The sequence below is a fragment of the Psammomys obesus genome, unplaced genomic scaffold (assembly GCF_907164565.1).
Source record: "Psammomys obesus unplaced genomic scaffold, mPsaObe1.curated_primary_1811, whole genome shotgun sequence".
NCBI classification, from domain to species: domain Eukaryota; kingdom Metazoa; phylum Chordata; class Mammalia; order Rodentia; family Muridae; genus Psammomys; species Psammomys obesus.
In genome coordinates, this window is record NW_026591918.1 from 9,591,966 (window position 1) to 9,610,533 (window position 18,568).

The 18,568-nt window shown below is 50.3% G+C and overlaps 1 protein-coding gene across 1 annotated transcript in view; it reads left to right on the forward strand.

Annotated features, from left to right (window-relative positions):
* Positions 1-18,568, forward strand: part of Galnt15 (polypeptide N-acetylgalactosaminyltransferase 15) — a 34,832-nt gene that overhangs the window by 2,827 nt on the left and 13,437 nt on the right. The window contains exons 2-4 of the mRNA XM_055612462.1: positions 11,185-11,351; positions 14,527-14,731; positions 17,389-17,556. Coding sequence (XP_055468437.1) covers positions 11,185-11,351; positions 14,527-14,731; positions 17,389-17,556 — 540 coding nt within the window. The remainder of the gene's footprint in view (positions 1-11,184; positions 11,352-14,526; positions 14,732-17,388; positions 17,557-18,568) is intronic.

Genomic DNA, 18,568 nt, shown 5'->3' on the forward strand with positions numbered 1-18,568 from the left:
TGTGTATTCCGTGCCCTGTGTGTTATTATTTGTGCTGTAACTACTGCGCGCGTCACACGTTCCCTGTATGTGAAGCATGCATTCTGCGTTATTACACAGAACATGCTACGCTGTGTGTGCAATGAACGCGTGTGTCTTTTGTGGCACACAGGCATGTAGGTACTATGTGTATGGCACGTGTGAGTAGACTGTGTGCATGTGCTCCATGGCGTGTGTTTCGTGTGATGTGTTCACGCCCTGTGTGCATCCATTAGGATGCAGCGTTCATTTCACGTATGTATGTTCTATATCTGTTGTGTGTGGGTGATACGTGTGTTGTGTTGTAAATGTTTCCTGCAACGGTCATGTGCTTGTGTGCAAACGTGTTTCATGTGTTACACTTGCGGTGTGATCTGCCTGTGTGCAAGGGGCGTTGGTGGTGCACATAGCTAGAGCCACGCCAGGTATGTTTGATGGAGACAAGCGTGTGCGTTTGCATGTATGTTGGGTAGACCACTTCGCTGGCTGCTTCTTCCCTCCACGGTAACAGGTGCGTCTCAGTCTCTGGGACCTGGCCTGTCTCCATGCTGAGCTGTCCCTGGCAGTCAAGACACCTCTTCACCTCAAGGAAAGCGTAGAATTGAGAGCTCTGTCCCAGGGTCCTTGCAGTTACCAGCTCTACAGAAAGGTGGGCAGCGCCCTCTGCTGGTCCCAGCAGCGAGTGCAGCCTGTACAGCCAGCGCTCACCTCTGCCGTCAGACTCCTGGGCCGAGCCTCCCCCGCCTTCCAAAAGGCTCTTGGGTACCCAAGAGTCCCTGAAAAGCCAGGCACAACCCCTATCTTCTATCCAAGGTGGCAGTGTTCTCCTCTCCTCTTCCACTAGGTGGAAAGACAAGAGATGCCGCGGATTAAGCTTCTGTCTGCTATGTGCAGATCTGAGCTTTCCTACCATGGCTGGGAGACCTCTGCCTCTGCCCTCCGACCCACACTCCTCCAGTCTCCCAGCTTCCTGCAAGCTCCTCAGCTCCTAACCCCGACATGTTCTCTCTGACCTTCATCCAGACCTCCACCCCACCCTGGCTTTTGTCTGTCCCCTTGCTAGATCCCAGGTCTCCCCTGGGATCACTGCTGGAGGCCAGTTTGCATAGGGGGCATTCAAGGACGTTACCAATAATGAAAGACTAAAATACAAAAACACTAGAGTGAATGAAACCAGAAGACGGGCTCTGGAGCCAGACCTGACCGTACGTGCCTGGGACTCCAGTGCATAGGAGACAGCCTGTGTCACACAGCGAGGTCTGTCTCAGGACAAATGTCTGCAGATAGAAAGGCAAACTCTACTGAGCTCTTAGTGAGCAGGTCCTATGCAGTAGAGACCCCAGCTGGCGGTTTTTACCTCCTTGATCTCTCCATGGATCGGTTCAGCAGGTTTCATTTTATGAATGAGGAAAGTCAAGGTGTAGAAAGGTGGACAGATTGGTGCTGTGTGACCCAGCAGCCTGTTTGACCCCAAAGTCAAGCTCTTAACTATCACAATAGACTCTGAGTCTGCTAACTGCCGGACCAGACCTGGGCAAATCGCCTGGGCTTCAAGGCATTTCAAGTTTGCCTGTCTTAGAAGCGGCCAGCTCCCACACCCCCGAGAACACACAGGCGGATGCCTACCAGAACACGCAGCTGTGGGCTAACAGGCGCAGCCGGGTTCAGGAGGTCTGGGATGCAGCCCTACTCTCCGCAGCCAGGGGCTACGCCAGCGAGGCCCCCGCACGCACAGGGCTGGTTCACTCACTGTGTGTGTTAAAACACGGACATTTGGACTCTGTGCCCCAGAGGGGGATGTAAACCAGCGCTGGCTACCTGACCCCACCCAAGTGGGGTCCACAGACCTGCAGCATCGGCACTGCAGACTCCGGGGCCCCACTCACTCCAGCGGGGTGAGAAATCTCTGCTTAAACTGTTCCCTGTGGCATTTACACTCTTGTGAAAACATGATGCTTGGGACGTAGCTCAGTGGAAGAGCACTTGCCCAACCCATGCAAGAGCCAAGAATTAATCCCCAGGCCTGGGGGTGGGGCTATGAGGAACTGGAGATAGCTCAGCGGTTAGAGCACACGCTGCTTTTACAGACAGCCTGAGTTTGGTTCCCAGCACCCATGCCATATAAAGCCAGCTGCCTCTAGAGCCAGCTGCAGAGGATCCAGTGCCCTCTTCTGGCCTCTTCAGACACCTGTATGCACACACACACTCACACTTTTTTCTTAGGATAGTTTTTCATTCATCAATAAGCAGATACCAGACTTCTGTTTCAGTTGTGTTTGATAACTCCTCAGTTTAATTCACAACATCTTCTGGCATATACTCATATCATTTGAGCTCACTTTTCTGAAAGTTTGCTGAAGTTATGCGCTTCTGCTTGCTGGCAATTTTTGAAAATGCCGATGGAGGTCTATTTAAATACGCATTCTCAGAGTGTCTGAGCTTAAACTCTAATGTCAAATGGAGGGCTGCTCTGGATGAAGTTGTCACAGTAAGAGCCTAGGGTAGAGAGGCATCAGGCAAGTAGGGGGCACCACTGGGTGCTGGCCGGGCACACACTCCAATTAGACCAGGCTATCCAGGCTTGCCGGGCTCCGAAGCTGACCTGGCCCCATAGGTCAATCTTACTTTACTGTGTTCTATTTTCTTCCACCTTTGCTGGTTCCACTGCTTGGTAATTAGGACAAAGCGAGAGGTTCAATTAGTCTCCGGATGCTCAGCCACACCTCAGACTGTCTGACTCAAATACTTTTATCCTTTTGAATACACACCTAATTTCCACCTACAGTTATTTTAAAGATTGACGTAAGTCAGCTGAAAAGACAGGTGGAGCCTGGAGCTGAGGACTGCTGCCACCCTTGGGCATGGCACTGGTGAGTGAGTTGCTCAATGGCGGTGAGCAGGAGCGGCTAGTGACTCTTCCCCGGAAGGTGTTGCTGTGCCTGAGGCATCACTGGAATGCCAGCTCGGAAGTCAGAGTCGTTGCTGTAACAGGGATCTTCAGTAATAACTTGTTTCTGTGGCTCATAGTTTAATTTTAGCTCCTCAGGTGTTTTTTGTTTGTTTTGTTGTTGTTGTTGTTGTTTTGTTGTTTTGCAAGACAGGGTTTCTCTGTGTAGCCTTTGCTGTCCTAGACTCACTTTGTAGACCAGGCTAGCCTCATACACAGAGATCCACCTGCCTCTGCCTCCCCGAGCGCTGGGATTGCAGCTGTGCGTCACCGCGCCCTGCTCAGCTCCCCAGTTTTTAACTTGATTCTGTTCAGATCTCTCAAACTGCTTTCACCCACACAGTGTATATCATCAAACGTGGCAAAGTCTTCTCTCACAGTCTGCCATGCAGCGTGAGTCCCTGGGGTGCCATGTTTTCTCCTCTAGTTCTGCCCTCAGGAATCTGCACTGTCTATGCCCCGTCTCTCTGAAACACTTTCATCCGCCACTAGTTTCCTGAAAACTGCCTCCACAATGGGTGACCGCCAGCTCTTACTGAAGTACACGGATAACACTGAATTGGATGGCATCCCCTACCATCTTCCAGTATAGACCGTCTACCACTTCCGGTGACCTCGTCAGGGCATACAATTTTTTTTTTTTAATGTGTGAAAAAACTGATGAGTCTTCTACCAGAGCAACAGGATTGGCTGAAACCTGCCTTCTGAGTGAATCTAATGTGTGAGCATCCAAGAACATCAACATGGTGCCCTTAGGTATAAGGACAGAAATGCTCACCTTTGACAGGAGCTGTCCCTGAACTGGCCTGCCCTGAGGACATGAGGGGTGGGCATTGCCAGAAAGCAGGGACATGTGAGAGATTCCCAACCCATTGCCACGGCTTTGGATTTCCTGATACCCCCAGGTACCCCTGCCCAGCTGCTCTGCCATGTCACGTTGCCTGCTAACATCCTGCCGCTGGCAATGACAGCTGTGGCCCAGGCTTCCATGTCACCCAGGAGTTTGCCTGAAATGCAAGACTTCAAGGGCTCATGCTCAGTGTGACAGTGCATTTAACAAGATCCCATTTACTGTGGTGCTCGCTAGCACCAGAGTTCGCTGGGCCAGCCCTCCCTGTGTGTGGCCTTCTCAATGGCTAACCTTCCCTGAACTTCTACAGAGCAAACTCTTCAGATAAACAATCTGGAAGGTTTGTCTGGGCGTTGTCCAGGGAAGGCTGGCCCTGGCAGCTTTAGGACATTTCTTGGGCCTCTGGTCAGGGTTCAGAACCACGACTGTGATTTGGTGACTGTCTGTGTCCCGGAGCAAGGAGCCAGGGTCGGAGATAACAAAGGATCCCACGGGGTCCCTCAGAGAGGGTGCTATGTCCTCAGAGAACATGTGCCCTGGTGAAGATGCCTGATGGCGGTGGCTGCTTCCTCTCAGGCTCTGCCCTTCCCATGTACCTGCGACACCTGAGAATGTCTGGTCCACTTTTCTAAGGGTTTCTCTCTGGCCGTGTCCTGCCCTAGCCTTCCCAGGACCTGCCTGGAAGTTGCTGCTCCCGGCAATTACCCACAAGCGGGGTCCAATATTAGGATTTTCTCGTGGCGCTGGAAGCTGGCCCTATGATAATAACTCCTGTCAGTGGGTGTTTGCACTTCTTGGCTATCCAGCCGTGCTGCACACTCCTCGAGCACACAGTTGGTCTGCACACTCATTGACTGCACAGCCGTCCTGCACACCGCTTCGGTACATGGCCGTCCTCTATACTCGTTGCGAGCAAGAGCTTTGAACAAGCTGCTTTGAATAAGACCTTTTTTCAGATGTACTCATTTTGTTTTATGTGAGTGGTTTGACTGTGGGTATGTTTGTATACCATACATGTGCCTGGTGCATGCCGGAGGAGGTCAGAAGAGAGCATCAGATCCCCTGGAGCTGGGGCTGAGGGTAGTTGCGAACCATTTGGAAGAGCTGAGAACCAAGCCCGGGTCCTCTGCAATAACAACAAGTGCTCTTAACTGCAGAGCCATCTCTCCAGCCCCCTGGGAACATCTTATTTAACAGCCGTTACAAGCAAGAAGGTGAGCAAGAGCAGCCCAAGCCCCACCCCTAGAGAGTACCGGTGCACTGTGGGACACAGGCAAAGAGAGTCCAGATATGGAAGGCCACCTCCTGGGGGCCTCCACTGACGCAGCAGGGAGCAGGGAACCAATCAGCATTGCCAACACAGCTTTAGAAAACTGACTGAAAGCTTTGTGCCCTGGCCAAGCCACCTGGGTGGGAGGAGGCTAGCGCTCCAGCAGGCCATATGGAGTGCACGGCAACTCGGCCTCTTTAGAACCACCGTCCAAATGTATTCGCCAAGTCCACAGGGGACTTGGAGCAGCAGGGAGAGGAATTCACCAGAACCTGACCTTGAAATGTGACACAGACAGCGAGCAGCTTTGAAGTGTTTCTTGGCGTGGGGACTATCCCTTTGTATCTAGGTCATACCACTGATCTGATCTGGTTCTTGTCCCCATGCTGGCTGATGGGTGATGTCGGTGGGATGGCTTGATTTCAAAGCCCTCTGTTCAGGCTCTCCCAGAGCTCTCCAGAAGGTAAGGCTGTGTGGGCAACAGTGGCTTCGTGGACACGTGTCCAGCACTTGAGAGTTGTGCTGGGAAGAAATTGGCTAGATAGTGGATGGAAACTCAAAGTAGCCTGAGGGCCTGGTCACCTGTACAATCCCAAGGTCTCTGCAGCTTACCCCCTCACTAATAAACTGTGCTGCACCACAGACATGGAGAGAACCGCTTGTGTCACATTCAACAGATATTTCAAAAGGCAAAGTGACCTGCTGGCTCAGTGCGTCTTGCCTGGATCAATCTGTCGCTCATCGGCCTTATTAGTTCAAATTGCCTTGAAATGACTTAGAAAAGATACATCACAGGGTAGGAAATTGTTGTTACTGTAAATGTTTTATATAATAAGTTTAACATAGATAAATTTGCATTTTGGAGTATGTTTCCTCAGCTCTGGGTACACGCTGAGTGCCTTCCCCTGCCTGGTCCTGGAGTTACAGTCCCTGTTGGAAAGCACCTGCCCGACCCACCCTGTCTGCCTCTCCTCCTCATCCTTCACACCCCACCTTCCAAAGGTCTCCTTTGGGTCCCATACAGCTCTTGCATTCAGGTTTTCTGTGTGGTGAGATGCAGGCCCCGTGGTATTAGCAGACCTGACACGGATGTTTTTGGTGCAGGGCCTGGGAAGGGGTGCCGAGCAGAGAAGGCTGCGGGGCCTTCTTCAAGGTGTCTGTCTCTGGGGGCAGCTGGAGTTCAGGCCTGCTGGGGAGTTCTGAGAGGCGGTGGAGCACATAACCCCGGAGCTGCCAGGCTCAGCTCCCAGGGGTGCTGGGACAAGGGCACCAACTCTTAGAGGGTGAAAGAAGCGTCAAGGACAGAACATTGCCCACACATGAAATAGATGTGTGCCAGGATGGTTAGAACAACTGGGTAACTCAGATGTCACAGACTGCTGGCCATGGGTCACATCCTGACGTGTGTGTGTGTACCAACTTCGGCTGGTTAACATCAGCTGCTCCTTTTGGGATAAGGAAATGGGACCTGGGCCACTGTCCCCGGACGCCTGTTTGCAGCCGTGGTGCTCTCTCTACCTATAAGCAGAGCTGTTAGAGCACTAGTGTCACCTGGCCTATGAGCTCTAGGGCAGTGGTGGGAAGAAGGATTACATGGATGGGGCACAGGGAAACATCAGTTGTTATTTCCAGAACAGTGTCAGACTTTCTGCTTTCTGCTGTGTTGAAGGAACTCAGAGCCAGGCGTCCCCCAGGTGGCACTGGGTGACACTCAGCATTCCCTTAGCGAAGGCTTGCTGGGGACAAAGCACAGAGTGGGTCTCTTTGCTTAGATGAGCTTCACACGGCCCTCTAATGTAGTTCTGCTTAGGGTCCTCATCAGGCAGAGGAAATTGAGCCCTAGGGAAGCATCTAGACCCACGAGAGACTTGTGAGAAATGATAGCGTTTTCTGAGCTCATATAAGCAAAGCCAGGAACCAAGCATTTACATGCACGATTCACTGGCTCCTTCCCAAGGCCCCATCTCATGACGAGGAAGCTGAGGCTAACGACAGTGCATGTTCAGAGTCAAAAGCATAGTAGTAGAAAGAGAGAGAGAGACAGAGAGAGAGAGAGAGAGAGAGAGAGAATTACTGAAAATAACAGCTGACTAGGAAACTATTGAAGGAAGCATAGTCCTCACAGATCTGTGTCCCTTGTTCAAGTCTCCAAAGGAACTGGCCCAGGATTAGGACACAGTGGCCACTCTCGGTTTCCTCTCTGCTTGCTATAAAGGAATAAACTCCTAAGAGGCCCTCAGCCAAGTGCCTTGGAGCAAGGTGGGTGGAAGTGTAGTCGGGCCGACTTCAGGGAAGTCACACTTTCTATTTCTCTGCCAGCTATGGACATAGTGAAGGCTCCTCTCGCTGCTCACTAGTTGATGGAGCCTGCATCTCGGGGAGCACAGAGGCCCATAAACCTATTCAAACTTTACAAGTATTCAAACCCTTTCCGTCCACAGTGTTTGGAAGCTGTATAGCTTGCATCACTCATAGGCCTTTTCTCCAGACCCTCTGCCCGAATTAATAAAATCCTTGCACTTCCTAGAACCATCCGACATGCTCTGAGCCCCGGGGCTTTGCCAATGCTTAACTTACAATGCTTGGCTCTGCACTGAAGAGGTGTGTTGAGTGTGCTGGGTCTGAGCACACCACAGGCGGAGCCCACTCAGAATCTGTTGGTCCTCCTTGACACACCCATTCATTCCTTGGTGGTCTTCAACTCTGGTTCCCTATTGTCCCAGGAGGCGGTCCGCATTGGTGAATCTTGAAGGCTGTGAGAGCTTCTTCCTGGGAGGGAAGTAGGTCCTTTCCACACGCTGCAGGAGTCCTTCCTGGCTATGTGGGGCCCTGCACTCCTTGACCATCAGACCTATTGAGCCCTTGTCAGCCTATGTGTTACCACCGCTCACCCTGCCCATCTGTCTGCTCACCATTTCTCTGTCTGAAGAGATAATGCACTATGCCTGGTCACCAAAGTCAGAAATTTTGGAAACAGAACATCCTTGAAATTCTAGGTCCTCTTATTTTCCACCTAACTAGAAAGGGACCCTAACGAATCAAGAACATTAGCTGAGCAGTGGTAGCACACACCTTTAAACCCAGTGCTAAAGGGGCAGAGGCAGGCAGATCTCTGTGAGTTTGAGACCAGCCTGGTCTACAGAGCAAGTTCCAGGACAGCCAGGGCTACACAGAGAAACCCTTGTCTCAAAACAAAAACCGAGCAAATGAAAAGAATCAATGACAACAAGTTTCTAGACTGAAAGGGCCTTCGTGGCACCTCTTATAGTTGTGTGTCTGGAGATGGTCTGAGAGAGCAAACAGTATCTCCCTCGGGCTTAAAACACGAGGGACCTTTAACCTCACAGCAACCTGAGCGTGTGTTCCCTTCAGGAGACCTAAGCATTCAGAAGCCACACAAGTGAGCATTCTGGGTCACTTGCACAGCTGGGAAGTGACAAAGCTTCAGTGCAACAACCTGAAAGAGGCTGCTCTGGAAGGTCACAGGGAAGTCACTGGCCTGACTGCTCTGCATGCTCACAGCTCACGACCGTGGAACCTGCAGCAAGAGGTGTCTGAAAGAGCTAAGGCTGACAGGCCGCCTTCTCCAAAGGAGTCGCTGCCCTGTGCCTGGCTGGACGCTAGGCACATTGTCAGACTTGTTCCTCACAAAAGCTCTGACCTCTGCTGGCATTCCCCTCATGAGGAAGAGGGAAACCAACATGAGAGAAGTCTGTGCTGCAGAGCAGTGGGTAAAGACAGCAGTATTCAGCAATCAGGTAGAGCCACACTGACACCCCAGCACCGGGGAGGCTGAGGCTTCAAGACTAGCCTGAACGACATAGTAGGAGCTTTCTAAAATAAATAAATAAGGGCTAGAGATGGGGCTCAGTGGTAGAGCGGTCACCAAGTAAGTGAGCTCAGTATAGCACTGCCTAATTAATTAATCAATTAATTACACATATAAACAGTAGCTTACAAAAATGATGACGGTACATTTGCACTCATCTGTTTTTCTTGTCACACCAGGCTCAAGGGGAAATGCGCCCATGTGAGCGCACACACAGGCGTGCATGCAAGCAGGCACACACAAATAAGCGTAAAATCCTACAAATGTTGAATGCAAGAGTTACTTTCCTCATCTCCATGACTGAGTGCCTGACAGAGGCACTCTAAGGAAGCGAGCATATTGTGCTCATTTTGGCTCATGACTCGTGGAATTAAGTCTATCATGGCTGGAAAGGCATAAGAGCTGAAGCAGCTTGGTCCTCGGCTTCCAAATGGCACTGGATCTCACATGGTCCTGGCTAGGAAACAGGAACCAGGACAGTGTATAACCCTCAGTTACCTAGTGGGCTGTGCCTTCCCTGCTGGCTCCTGGAGCCCTGTCACTTACTAGCTATACAAATGACTCTTGCTCAACTCTCAACCTTATAGAGAAGACCATTCCCTCTAGATGTTATTTTAAACTATTTTATTTGTCTTGGGGATGACTTCGAGGATATTGCCATCCACTTAGGGACTTTCTAAAGCCCAACAGAACTTCTTTTAGAACTTAGTGTAATGTTAATAACTGGTAAAAATCCAAATAACATCTGTAGGGTCGTGGTATGGAACCAGGTCAGAGCCCACAGGATTCTGTGAAGCTGTGTAAAGAGTCATCACCAGGAAGGAAACACAACATTGTGTACAATGATGGCACCTTCTTTGGGGTCTTAAATTATCACAAAATAAAGTTACACACTAAGCCAGATGTGCCTTCTCAAATAGATATCATCCCATTAGGCATAAGCCTCCCCCCCCCTTTTTTCACCTTGGCTGTCAGGAATCTCAAAATCAAATTTCACATTCATTCTAGAAATCCATATGTCTTATCCATATGTCTTCTATTTCCCTGAATTTTCCTCTCTGTTTTAACGTCGCTTCACTGTACTTTGTTTTCAGTCCTGGGGTGCTGGGATTCAAGGCCTTGCACACACCAGGCAAGAACTCTAAGCCAAGCTACATCTCCAGCCCCATTGTATGTATTTCTTGTGAGAGGCTTAAAATCCTTCTTGGAAAGAAATTCGTTAACTAACAAGATACCCCACTGCTTCTTATTTTTAGTTACGCATTTTATTTACTGTGTGTGACACAGGGCACACTCGGAAGTCAGAAGGCAATGTGCGGACTCAGGTATCTCCTTCCAGCATGTAGATCTTGGGGATCAAACTCAGGTCCTGTTCAAACTGGGGTCCTCCGACTGAGTGGCAGCCTTTACCTGCTAAGCCGTCTTCCCTGCCCCACCCACTCCTGTGCTGGTTTATGATGTCTTAGGCCCTTACCTAGAGCCAGCTGTCCCTCTTTCAGTCTTTGTCACTACTGTTCATAAAAAGTATCCACCCTGGTGAGGAATGGACCAGGCTGAGGGATACTCAGCAGCACTGGGGGACTGTGTCCCTCAGACAGGGCCAGGCCCAGGCTGGTGGCTCTCATTTCCCTCTGAGGAGGCATCCAGAAAGAAACTTCCCTCTAGGTGGGTTCTTTTGCAAAGTGTGAGTGTCCTGCTGCTCTGAATATCAGAGTGCTAGCACATTCCCTCCACAGTGGATTCCATGACAGCAAACCAGGCAGATGCCCAACTCCTAGTCCCCCACAGGGCCTAGGGGCTCACATAGTCCCAAGGGTGTAGGCAATATAGTAGGTCAGGGAATCCAGTCGGGTGGTAGAAGCAGAAATCACCCAGAAATTCTGAAGGCAGAGTGTCTTGGGCTCTGCCATGTACCACTGGCATGGCCTAGAGGAGCCTGGGTCCCTTGTTGGGCTTGAGTTCCCTCATCTGAGGCATTGACATTGTCATTTGTTCGTTCCCATTGTACAGTTGAGGGCTGCCATCTCAATGAGCGTGGCCAGCTCCCTTCAAGTACAAAGAGGGAGCTCGGTTCCTCAGGGCTCTTGTGACCTGAAGGTGCTGCTGTCCTGGTGATGGGATTTCTGTGTGTCTGCTTGAAGAAACCTTTGGAGAGCCACTGAACTGGGAGGGAGCCAAGGTTACTGTGGCCCGGCCAGGCTTGAAGAGTGAAGGGCACTGGCTTCATTGCAGGCTCCTCCGGAAAGCTCCCTAACATCCTTTCCCTACAGGTGTCTACAACAGCGCTTTGCAAGTGGCCTGCCTACAGCCAGCGTCATCCTCTGCTTCCATGACGAGGCCTGGCCCATGCTCTTGAGAACCGTGCACAGCATCCTGGACACAGCACCTAGGGCCTTGCTGCAGGAGATCATCCTTGTAGATGACCTCAGCCAGCAAGGTAACTGAAGATGGCTCCCAGGTTATTGGGAGAGGCTGGCTATGGGCCAGAAGTGGGGAGGGAAGGGAAATGCCATATAAAAGAGGAAGCTAAAGCGCATGCACAAGGTTCCCCAGAGGCAGAGCTTCAGGAGAAGAGGGAGCATATTCTCCAGTATGAGTAATTTATGACTGAAAAACCCAGAGGCAACAAGAGAGGGTAGAGGAGAAACAGTCCAAGCAAGGAAGAGTCCTGGGACAGGGAACTCCCAGGAGTGAGTAAACCCAAGAGGCCCTTGGAAAGGGTCACTTCAGTCTGATTCTGCGGCGGCGGGGGAAGGTGTTCTCCTGGGCTCTGATGCCCACACAACCTATTAGCTTCTCCCCAGGATGCAGTGTCTAAAGAAAGAGGCCTTTGCATGTGTGCTCACTGCCTCCTTGGTGCTGGCCAAAACCTGCCTACTGTCCAGATAGGAAAACTGAGGACCAAAGACGAGAAATGACCAGAGCTGAGTCATGCTAAGTGGGGCAGAGTTGAGCCCAGAGCCCAGACTGTTGGATGTGCTCAGATGCTTCTCTGGCAGGACACTCTAGGCAAGAAACGGCGGTAAAAGAAAGTGCCTGCCAGACCTCCAAGTGAGTGGGTCTCAGACTTCAGTTTCCTGAGCTCCCAGGGAGTAAGTCCATGAAAACGCAGACTGGAGCTGGGGGTAGAAGTGGGAAGCTGTAATCTAAGCTACTGAGGAAGCTGAGGCAGGGGGTTCACAAGTTTGATAAGGCCAGCTGTTGGCAATAAAAAGGGGTGTTGGTTATATGAGATTATTTATTATTAGCTCTGTAATTCTTGTGGCAGTATTATTTGACCTGCTATCACAAATAATAAGACACAGACACCTCTTAGATTTTACAATTGCCTATTTACCTTGGGCTGGCAGACTTCTACCTACACTATCTTTTCAATAACCTCGCCATCTACCTCCCAGCCCCCATCCAATGCCATCTGCTTAACCATCCTAATCTGGGCCACCTTCCATCCATAATCTTATGAATACTTGTTTTTCCATCCACGACATTCTTGGAATTCTTCCTCCTCCCTCCCCCATGTGTTTTTTCTCCACACTAACCCATCATGGTGTCCTCCTTCCGCCTCCCTTCCCATCCATCTTCTGTTTCCTTGTTTCCCCATGATTCTCCTGTTCCCAAAGCCTGAGAACCTTAGCCACACCTACCCCATTCTGCCTGCCCAGGTTTTAGGCCTTTAATCAACCAATTAGGTATAATGTTTACACAACAAGGATAGGTTTATTCAGGCAGTAACCAGATCTTGAGGGCCAGTAACTAGCATCAAAATAGAAGCATCAGACCAATACCCAACAGCTAGCCTATACTACAGATGGAGTTCATGGCCAGGTTGAACTATTTACTGAGAACTTGTATCAACATTTTAAAAAATATGAACCAGGCATGGTGGCACATACCTTTAATCCCAGTACTCTGGAGGCAAAGGCAATCAGATCTCTGTGAGTCCAGGGCCAGCCTGGGTTATGTACTGAGACTCTGTCTCAAAGAAAACAAAGAATAAACTTGCCAAAGTGTGTTGGGAAAGCACAGTGGTCCACAGAGAACTAATGGTAACTGAGAAAAGCTGGGAGCAGCAAAGGTGGCCTTCCCCAGGGAAGAGTTTACCAATTGGTCATTTAATACCTAACAGTCAGCTCTGAAAACATACATACAAATAACATTATATGTACTCAACAGGTGATATCTAGAAATACAGATACATTATGTATGCAATAGTAATTAGTGAAAAAAAAAAAGGCCATGAATTTGAAGGAGCGTGGGAAAGGGATATATGGATGGGAGGTTTTAGGGGGAGAAAAGGAAAGGGGGAAATGTTCTAATTAAATTATAATCTCAAAATAAGAAAGAAAACAAAGGGCTGGTCTATAGTTCAGGAGTAGAGCCTACTCTGTGAGAACCTACTCCATCCCCGGTGCCTTCATCGGCTCATGCCAGGATCTCTAGGTAGCTGTTGTGCCCAGGTATCTGTAGTTACAAGCAATCAAGTAAAGCGATGCCACTACCTGAGGGCCCACGTTCACATAACCCCTGCTCTGGTCTTTACTTAGGGATCAAATCCTCCATTCTTGCTCAACTCAATGACATTTAGCAGCCGCTCTGGCTTCAAGGGACAGTAGAGGCCCTGGGCAGAAGGCCGAGCCCTTGCTGAGGTCTGCACAGCACCTCTCTAACGGGAGAGTCGGGGGCTGGATGGAGGGAAGGAGCCTCTATTAAGTGCTGCTTTTTGAGGTTCTCCCATATTGAATTTGCCAGGCTCACCACGGCAGAGGGTCGGAGCAGCTGGAGGCACTGAAATTGTGTGGGGTTCACAGGGCCCATTTGGCCAGCATTTGTTGGGGGTAATGGGTAAGCAGCGGGCTGGGCAAAAGTACCTAGGGACTCTTTTGGTCCTGGCTGGCCAGAGTCCTCCAGAGAGCATGCCTGTCGTCCCTTCCCATCAGCTTCTGGGCTGCTTAGTTCCAGCCATGAATTCACGCCCTCATTTCCCTCAGCGATGGATTATGACCTGAGAGTTTTAAAATGAAATAAACCCTTTCCTTCCCAAGTCACTTTTGGTCATTATGTTTTATTACAAGAAAAACCTAAGACAGGCTTCCTCCCAAGTTCTCAGCTTCAGCCCTTTCTACCTGAGGGCGCCTGGCAGCTAAACCACAGCCTTCACATCCTCCCAGAAGCACACATCTAGAAGTAGCCCTGGCTTCTCTTTTCCTTCCCCTTCTCGCTCCCTTTCCACCCTGCCACTGGGAGGGAACCTCTGAAACAACAAACGCTTCGGTGGTCGACCTGCTGCAAAGCTTCATGACCTCTCTGTCCACTGTCTTAGGTTGGGTTCTCTGGATTTAGCCTGAAGCTGGGGTACAAGAGCAGGTTTTCCTGAGATGCATACTCTCATTTAGAGATCATTTGCAAGGTTTCTCCTCTTCCGGTTTTCCACTTCATCCCTCCTAGTGGTTAACAGAGAGAACTGAACCATTTCAAACCTTTCATAACACGCTGGAGGCTCAGAATCCCGCGCTCACGGTGGGTTCTAAGAGAGTGATCTCTGTCAAGACTCATCATAATCTTGTTCGCTGCGGCCTCTGTGACCCCCAATGACAGGATCCTGTCAATTCCAGAACAACTGAAGTCTGCTCTCAGTGAGTATGTGTCCAAGCTAGAGGCCGTGAAGTTGCTCAGGAGCTACAAGAGGCTCGGTACCATCGGGGCCCGGATGCTGGGGGCCGCTAGGGCCACAGGGGATGTGCTGGTCTTCATGGATGCCCACTGTGAGTGCCACCGGGGATGGCTGGAGCCCCTCCTCAGCAGAATAGCCGACGACAGGTAATTCATTCCACCTGGGATCTGCAGCTCGAGGAGTGGGTCTGGGTGACAGAGTCCACAGATGCAGTCACTCTGAGAACAGAGCAGCCACCCACTATTTGGGAAGCACCTTGGTCTCCACTATTTGCTGTCTATCCCTTGGGGTTTCCAGAGGTTCATAAGAAGTGTGGGGAGTTTTCCTGTTGGAAGGGAGGCCAGAGGTTTTCCAGCCTTGAGAACAGCTTCTGTCACATTTAAATGCAGCCAATCCTGTTAGGCTGTCCAGGAAGGGCTGCACACTCCATGGCTGTCTTCACCTCTGACTTTGACACGCTTTCCATTAAGGTGGTAACACACCGTTGGGAAACAAATTTCTACACTAGCCTGGACCACAGGAAGAAGACATTAGGTCCTCTCTCACCAGCTTTCTTTGACAACTTTCTTTGCTCCTCTGTGTTACACAGTGTCATGTTCTAATTAAGCCAGACCTGGGAATGTGGGGTTGAGAGGGTCTTGCCACATCCATAGCCAGCATTGCTTTGACCCCTATCACACTGCCTTTCCCATTCCCTCCTCATCCCCAATGCTTCCTAAGCCTGACCCTCAGTATGAGTGTCCTATTCAGGAAACCTAACCTTGGTAACTAGCTCACCCAGGAGTGAGCGAGGGGAGAGGCCTCAGTCACTTCCACCCCTGCCACTTAAGCAAGCTTGAAACATCCTGGCTCCCAGCCAGATGGAGCTGTTAGGAACAGACCTCCTGGCTCCTGTTCTTGCACTCTGTGACCTCATTTGAAGTTGGAGATGATCACACAGAAAAAAAAAAAAAAATCCTGAACCAAGACAGACCCATTTGGCCCAGTTCCACAGGGAAAGGAGGTATGTGTTAAGTATAGCAGCAAACTGACCATAAGAAAAGTTCACCAGGCCTACAAGGAGGCCATCTTTGATTCTGTTTCATGTGCCAGCTCTCAAAATCCTGGAGTACTTGCCGGTCACAAGTTTTCTGGCCCATTCTCTGTCTAATGCCCACCCTGGTGTAACAGAAGGGTGACTCAGGGGCACCTTGGAGATCGTTTTGCCCTGCCTCCTGAGTGCATGCTGAAGAACCCACTTGCAGACATTTGGGGACTATGTGCTGCTGTTGTCTCAAGCCCCCACTCTTCAGAGACGCCCCGTCCCACCCCACTGAGCAGTTCAGGCAGGTGGTTTCTGCTTCTGTCTCATGAGGAGAGAAACTGGGGCTCCAAAAAAGTGAAGCTGTGTGCAGATAGTATGACGGACAGGTGTCTGGTCAGGCTGTCAGGTACCAAGTGTGATTTCTTCTTACAAACCATTCAAAGAGAAGGAGCCCCTCTTGCCTAGCGCTGAGACACATTAACCACGGATGTCCTCCTTCATGTCAGCTTCCTGCGTGAGTGCCGTCTCGGAGCTCCGCAGTCCTCGCTGTAGCCTGAGCGGGACACAGCAGAGCCCCCACATCCTCCACTGTGACAGATGTGACCCCTCTATTAGCATCTGCTCCCACCCTTCCTCTCTACCTTTCTCTATTTTCTACAGCCCACAGAGCCTCTGAGCTTGGGATTCTAATAACTTAGGGGCCTTCCCTCCACGTGCCCCTGCTTTCTGAGATTTCGGCCATCTTTTTATGCTCTACAACCTTTCCTCTGGCCCACCTTGTCCAGCATCGAGAACGTGAAGGAAAACCACCTCTCTGCCATTTGAGTTACCTTTTCTGAACACTCTACACAGTGGTGTTCTAAAAACTGGGCAAGTCTAGGCTCCCCTTTCCTAGTCTGTGTAGGACTCAGCCCTACCAGCTTTTCTGAGCTGTCTGATATTGCTCACACTATACCACACCACACCATGCCACACCATGCCGTGCCACACCACACCAACTGGTTTTGGGTAATCCTGGCATGCTAACGGCAGCTTCCTCACAAAGTAGCAATGCGGAAGGCCGAGGGTACCTGCCACATCCAGCTTCCAGCCACCTTGTGCTGTCTGCCCTCCCTAATGCCGAACCAACAAGGCAGAGTCACACCTCTAAAGAAGGAGCTTTCTAGAGGAAAAGGCAGTCTCTAGGAAAACCAGCTGCTGCATCATCCCAGGTCGCTTCCCACCTGCCAGCTGCCGGGCATGAGGCACATCCAGGCCTTCAGCCACAGCACAGTGCCATCCAGCAGGGGCTGTGTTTAATTAAAACCACCATGATGGGGCTGGAGAGATGGCTCAGTGGCTAAGAGCACTGAGAGCTCTTCTAGAGGAGCAGAGTTCAACTCCCAGCACCCACATGGCAACTCACAACTGTCTGTAACTCCTGCTCCAAGGGATCTGACACCCTCACGCAGACATGAGTGCAGTCAAACACAAATGCACATAAAATAAAAATAAATTAAGTAAAAGACAGTCATAAATTAAAGACAGATGAAATTCACTTTAATTATGTATCTTAGTAAACCAAGCATATCAGTATATAACCAATACAAAAGAACTATTGAAAGTTTTTGCATCCCTTTTTTTTCATATTAATTCTTCTAAATTGAGATTCTTACTGGAACAAAGCAGTTTCAAGGCCAGCAGGTGTGAGCGGCCCATAGCTGCCGCACTGGGCCACATTACATAGACCTTGTTTTTGGCCCCTAGCTAGTGAGTGGTCTGATCCTGGCTTCTTTGCAGGAGCCGAGTGGTGTCTCCAGTCATAGACGCGATTGACTGGAAGACGCTTCAGTACTCTGCATCCACGGAGCTGCAGAGAGGGGTGCTGGACTGGAAGCTGGATTTCCGATGGGAGCCCCCGGGGGAGCAGGAGCAGAAGGCCCTCCCATCCCCCATCAGCCCTGTCAGGTAAGGCCCTGCCACCGCCTTCCCTTCCCTGAGCTCCATGCTAGGGCAGCAAGCTGTTCTGTCCGTATCACGGCTTCCTGATGAAAGGGCCTAGTACATGAGTGGTTGCGCAAACCAAACAAGCCAGCTACAGTGCTGTGATATCAACGGAGTACAGTGAGCTCTTCCAGAAGCTTCCATGGATGCCCAGGGGGAGAATGTGGAAGAAGCCTAGCTGATCTGGACCCCAAGTAACACAGCAAATTCCTTAGCTGGCTGAGCGTGGTGACATAATTCTCAAAACAGATCCAGCTTTGACAGTGCCTACTGTTGTGGGGGTTTTTTCTGAACTATTTTAGCTATTTTATTTAAGTAGGGTTTTTTGTTGTATTTTTGTTTTGTTCAGTTTTGTTTATCTTTTAGGAATTTTCTGCTGGGTAATAAACCATTTCAAATTTAGTGTGGAAAAAAAAAAACAGCTATTCTCCAAGCTCACAGGCTGCGGGCTGTGGACTGTGGAATGTTTCAGCCATGCTAGCTGTCTGCACTTCACTGTGCCCAGGAAATGTAGATTAAACTCGTAACATCACAAAAATGTAAATCCAGGGATTCCAAACATTGTGACGATGTAAATCCAGGGTAGGCAGCTCCTAAGCCCACCTGCTTCCCTGATACACTCAGCTGGGTGCTGGTGCAAGTCCACAGTCCACAGCAGATAACCGCCAAATCCAAAGCCCTCTGCAAACCAAGCATGTTGCCATAATGCACAGGGCAGCAGACGCCTACCTGAACTGGCATGGTGGCAAAGCCCCCTCTGAGAGCAGTCACGCACTCACTGAAGACTATCAGTGTACCCCATGGAGAGTGCAGCCGCCAAAGCGAACGGCAATGGGTGTGTGCATGCCCCTTCCTAAAATCCAAACTTCTGAAGTAAAACACACACCAGGAGCCCATCCAAGGGAAGAGCATGAGTTCGAGGCCAGCCTGTGCTGCCCTGAGACCTTGTCTCCCCCCTCTAAAAAAAAAAAAAAAA